The sequence below is a fragment of the Neomonachus schauinslandi genome, chromosome 3 (genome assembly GCF_002201575.2).
Source record: "Neomonachus schauinslandi chromosome 3, ASM220157v2, whole genome shotgun sequence".
In the NCBI taxonomy this organism is placed as follows: domain Eukaryota; kingdom Metazoa; phylum Chordata; class Mammalia; order Carnivora; family Phocidae; genus Neomonachus; species Neomonachus schauinslandi.
In genome coordinates, this window is record NC_058405.1 from 192,816,032 (window position 1) to 192,820,450 (window position 4,419).

Consider the following 4,419-nt stretch of genomic DNA (forward strand, 5'->3'; position numbering starts at 1 on the left):
GATGGGTGATGGGGGAAGTCAGCCCCTGTGAGGGGGAAGGGGTGATGAGGGGAAGTCAACCCCTGTGAGGTGGCCCATCAGCACAGTTGGGATTTGGGGAGACCAGGGATACGTTGCGCCCACGGGAGCGAATGCCGTGGGCTGAGGCCCCTGCTGTGCTCCTTGGCGGGAGGCGCCAGCCGCCCCCTTGAGTGCTTGGAGCCTGTAGAGTGAACCTGGGTTTTTAAAGGACTGGAGAGACTAGAGGAACAAGGTAGTAACAGGTGAGGAAGGAAGGGGGCCGTCTGGTCTCTGGTGGTCAGAGTCACTCGGGGTCGTGGGCTCACACAAACCTGCTGGCAGAGGAACATTGCAAAGTGTAGCCATGCCCTCTGGGCACGTGTAATACCTAGAGGGGCACGGTCCTCTTGCCCCATTTTGAATTCGGCACAATTTGGTGCAGGTTACGGAAAACCTTCCAGTGCTGTAGCCGGACATGAGCAAACCAGCGCGCCTGTCACGTCAGCTTGAGGGGCAGGACTGGGCAGGAGGGCGTTAGAGAGCGGGGGTGGGGTGGGGGCAGGGTGCCCATCACCGCCCCGCAGGGACACCTGGTGCCCAGCGGTTGTGTGTGGGAGCACTGAGTGGCCGGCGCACGGGGACCCAGGCACAGACCTGGGTGAGCTCCGACCTCTCCTGGGGGCCCTGTCCCCACGTCCAGGCTGTGCCAGGGGACCCATGGTCCCCCGTTCCCACCCCCCTGCCATACGCGCCCTTCCTGCCCTCACTCCAGGCTTACAGGAAGAAACAGAACTCGCCCCGTTTCCTCCTCCGGAAGAAGCGCAGTAGAGTCTGTTGAACTTCAAGCTCCAGAGCCAAGGTTTGAGGCGAATTCCCGAAGGGGGGTGTGTGGAGGGGAGCTGCGTCCAGCTTGCCGCCCCCCATGCCTCACTCCTTCCTCACCCCATGCCTCCCGCCCTGGAGCCCGGCTCGGCTTTGTCCGGGGGCCGCATAGTGGTAGAGAGAGCACAGACATACCTGGTCAACTGCCTGGCATTGGAAGGCGGTGGGTCATCGGAGGGGAACGGGCTCTGACAGACAGCAAGGAGGGCACGGCTGTTCTGGAAGATTCCGCAGAGCCTGGAGGCAAGGGCCGCTGCGTCCGCCCGCCACGGTCTAACTGGACCCCTCAGCCGATTGGTGTTGACAGTAATAGCGTTCTAAGGCTATCATCAGGTAGAGTTACCCTCTGGCAGCCTGGGGCTTTGCGGTGTCAGTGAGTGACCTCTGTTCAGGAACTACTTGGGGCTATTAATGACCACGTTCCCCAGCGTGCTCATCAATGGAATCTCCTGAGTCACAAGTGATGACCAGCAGCCCAGGGGGGCGACCGGGGGAACACGTGTTCATGGGTTGGTGTCGTAAGGGACACTGGCTGGGTTCGCTCCACTTGCTCGTTTGGCGACCCAGACATCCGTGCTTTGTGTCGGGTTGGACCCGTCTTTCTGCTCGGTCTGTGTGGTCAGCTCTGGAAACGCCCTACGAGGAGTCTGTGCTTGGCCCTGAACGTCCCGTAGCTATTGGTCACTGTGTTTTCTCTGGGGAGGGTCCCATGACTGGCAAAGCCAACTCGATCACGGGGTCACAACAGAACAAGACCCAGACCCAATAAGTAGTTGTGTCTGCAGACACGACTGGGCTAGATCCCCTCCCCCACGCTGGGGTCCTGTGTCACTGAGGACGGGACTCAGTGGTGACAGTGGGTGCACGCAGTAGGTGGGGTTTGGGCTCCCCTGTCGGGACTGGTGCTGGCTGCAGTCTGGGTGCCCATCGGTCGATGTGGCCCAGGACCTCCAGCGGCCTGGCCTCTGCTGTGTGCTCGGCCCCCCTGCCCTCCAGAGCGGTCACAGCCACCGCGGGGGCCCCAGAGGGACAGGACGGAGTGCGGCGAAGCACTGAACCCCGGCGCTAAGGACCTTTGCGGACTTAGGAAATACACACCTTTCCAACTGTGAAAATAAGGATGTGTAGTGTCCTGAGATGTTCTGGCTCATGAACGAAGTGTTTAGGGGGATTCGGACAAGCACAAAGCTTTACACAAATTCACATCGGGCGGTATCCCGGGGTGGAGATTTACATGCATATTTTGATCAGAGGGAGGACGGACGTGTTTAAGTGGCAGGCAGGGAAGATGGGGGCACAGACCGGTCCCCCTCGGGCTCCAGCTTCCTCCGGTGGCTTGTCCCAGGTTAGCAGCATCACAGTAAGCTTCTAATGTGCGCAAGACTTAACGATATGGGGAAAATTTTGCAGAACACATGTAATCCAATTATCTTAGGTTTATTGGGCACCTGCCATGTGCTAGAAGAGCAAAACCATGAAGGGACCTGCTGCCAGGAGAGCCCGTGAGCTCATCAGCCGCCCTGGCTCCTGGCCTTGCGTGTGCCGGGAACATCTGCACTCAGCCTCCGGCGCTTCTGGACCCCGGGGCGGGATGAGTGTGCAGGCCTCAGGCGGCGGTGGTGTCCTGCGTGGGGAAGGCCACCTCCGGGGGGCCCTGTGGCTCCTTGTTCCTCCCCTCCAGCATCCGAGCCCACTCGCCGCGGAGCCTGGGACAGCGATAATTTTAGCCTGTGAGTCAATGTCTCAGGGCCGGGTGGCAGCCAGGCCTCTGTCGGCACCTGAGCACATGTTCCAACATGGCCCAGCAACCCCCCACCCGCCCCCGCCCCTGGGCTGACAGCGTGACTGTGACCTTGTGGGGTCCCAGAGAGCCCTGCAGCCTCCATGGCTTGGCCAGTCCTGGCGGGGGGGCCACATCCCCACAGGGGGGCCTCACTCGGGTCTCTAGCTTGGAGAGGGAAAGTGCTTTGCCCAGGAAGCAGCTTCTGTAATCTTCTGAGGCCCAGAGAGACTGAGCCATGTCCTGAACTGGTTTGTTGTGTGGGAGTATGTGCTCACCGAGACTCGACAGAGTCCCCAAGGTAGGCCAGGGCCTCCCACCGGTGACCCTGTTGGAGCGTTCCCTCCTTCCCCGTGCTGCCCGCCTGCCTTGCCCACCTGCCTGGGAAGGTGGCACATTGCTGGGACTCCAGCAGGACACACAGGGGCGACCCGGGTGGGAAGGGCCTGGCCATCCGTGAGCAGGCAATGGCCATCCGACGGCTTCTGGCCCTGCTGTGTGATTTGGGCTGGAGGGTGCAATGCGGGCTGGGTGCCTAGCTCCCGCAGACCTCAGGGGCTGGAGGACAAACTGGTAAGAGGCAGGTACATGGACACTTGTTCCCACACCCAGGGTCCTAAATGAGGAAGGCGCCTCCCAGCAGCAGGCCCCCCATGTGAAGGCCCCGTTCCTGCCCCTTCACCGGGCCACAGCTGCTGATGGCTGGACCCGGGGCCACACATCGAAGAGCCCCTGGTTCCTGGGGGCCCGTAGGATGGCTGAGGGGATGCTGTCAGGAGTTGCTGTTGTCCAGGGGACAGGGCACAATCTTTCTGGCTGCGGTCTGTGGCCTAATAATCAACCATATGTCCCCCACAGAATGTCACTCCACAGTCTGTCCTTGAGCAGCCCAGACGCTTGGTGACTAACTCGGCCATTGCTGACCGCACTCTCGCTGTCTGCCCCGGAGCCCATCCCTGGGGCCTGCACCCCTGGGCAGGAGACCCAGAAGCTTCCAGGGCCTGATGGCATGTGTAGGACAAGGTTGAGGCTATGGAGACCGCAGGAGGGAGCTGAGGGCTGGCAGGAGGCCTTAGTGCAGGTCTCGTCCTCCCATGTTTGGGCTCTGTGCTGGGACCCCCGCCCTGAGAGGTTAGGGGATGGCACCGTGGCTTCCCATACCGTGCCGAATGGGGGAGATGTCCTGGGGTGGCTTGCCCAGGAGCCGGACCTCTGGCAAGGTCAGCACCAAGTCTGGTCCTACCGTGGCTGCCAGGCATCCTTTTTCCAACTGGGCTCCCAGGGTAGCAGCTGATGGTGCTATTTGGGGATGAAAGCTGTGACCACTTTGGATTATCTGTTCACTTGAGCCCTCGTCTAGGTGCGAATTACGTGCTAATCTGCCCTCCTAGCTGTCCCTGGGACCAGGCACTCTTCAGTCTGCTCAGGGTCACCCAGGAGACCCTCCTCAGCACCCACAGGCCCTGGCCTCCATCCCAGGGATGAAAGGGGGCTTTGGATCTGCTAATGTGTGGGAAGGAGTATGATGCACTCAGTGGGGGCAACTGTCAGAAAATCGGTCTAACCAGACACGGCTTCTTTGACAACTTCCCACAAGACCCTCCGGAGTAGGGGGATGGGGGAATGTGGAATGGGGTGTGGGATGGAGGGATAGAGTGTGGGATGGGGGATGGAGGGGTGGGGTGAGGGATGGAGGGATGGGGGGGGGGAGGGGGGGGGGGGGGGGGGGTGAGGTCAGCCCCGGAGGGGAGGGGGGG

At 61.3% G+C, this 4,419-nt stretch overlaps 1 protein-coding gene across 1 annotated transcript in view; it reads right to left on the reverse strand.

Moving 5' to 3' along the window:
* PDCD1 (programmed cell death 1) overlaps nt 1–4,419 on the reverse strand; it is a 7,520-nt gene that overhangs the window by 2,619 nt on the left and 482 nt on the right. The window contains exon 3 of the mRNA XM_021679028.1: nt 3,592–3,692. Within this exon, the coding sequence (XP_021534703.1) occupies nt 3,592–3,692 (101 nt within the window). The remainder of the gene's footprint in view (nt 1–3,591; nt 3,693–4,419) is intronic.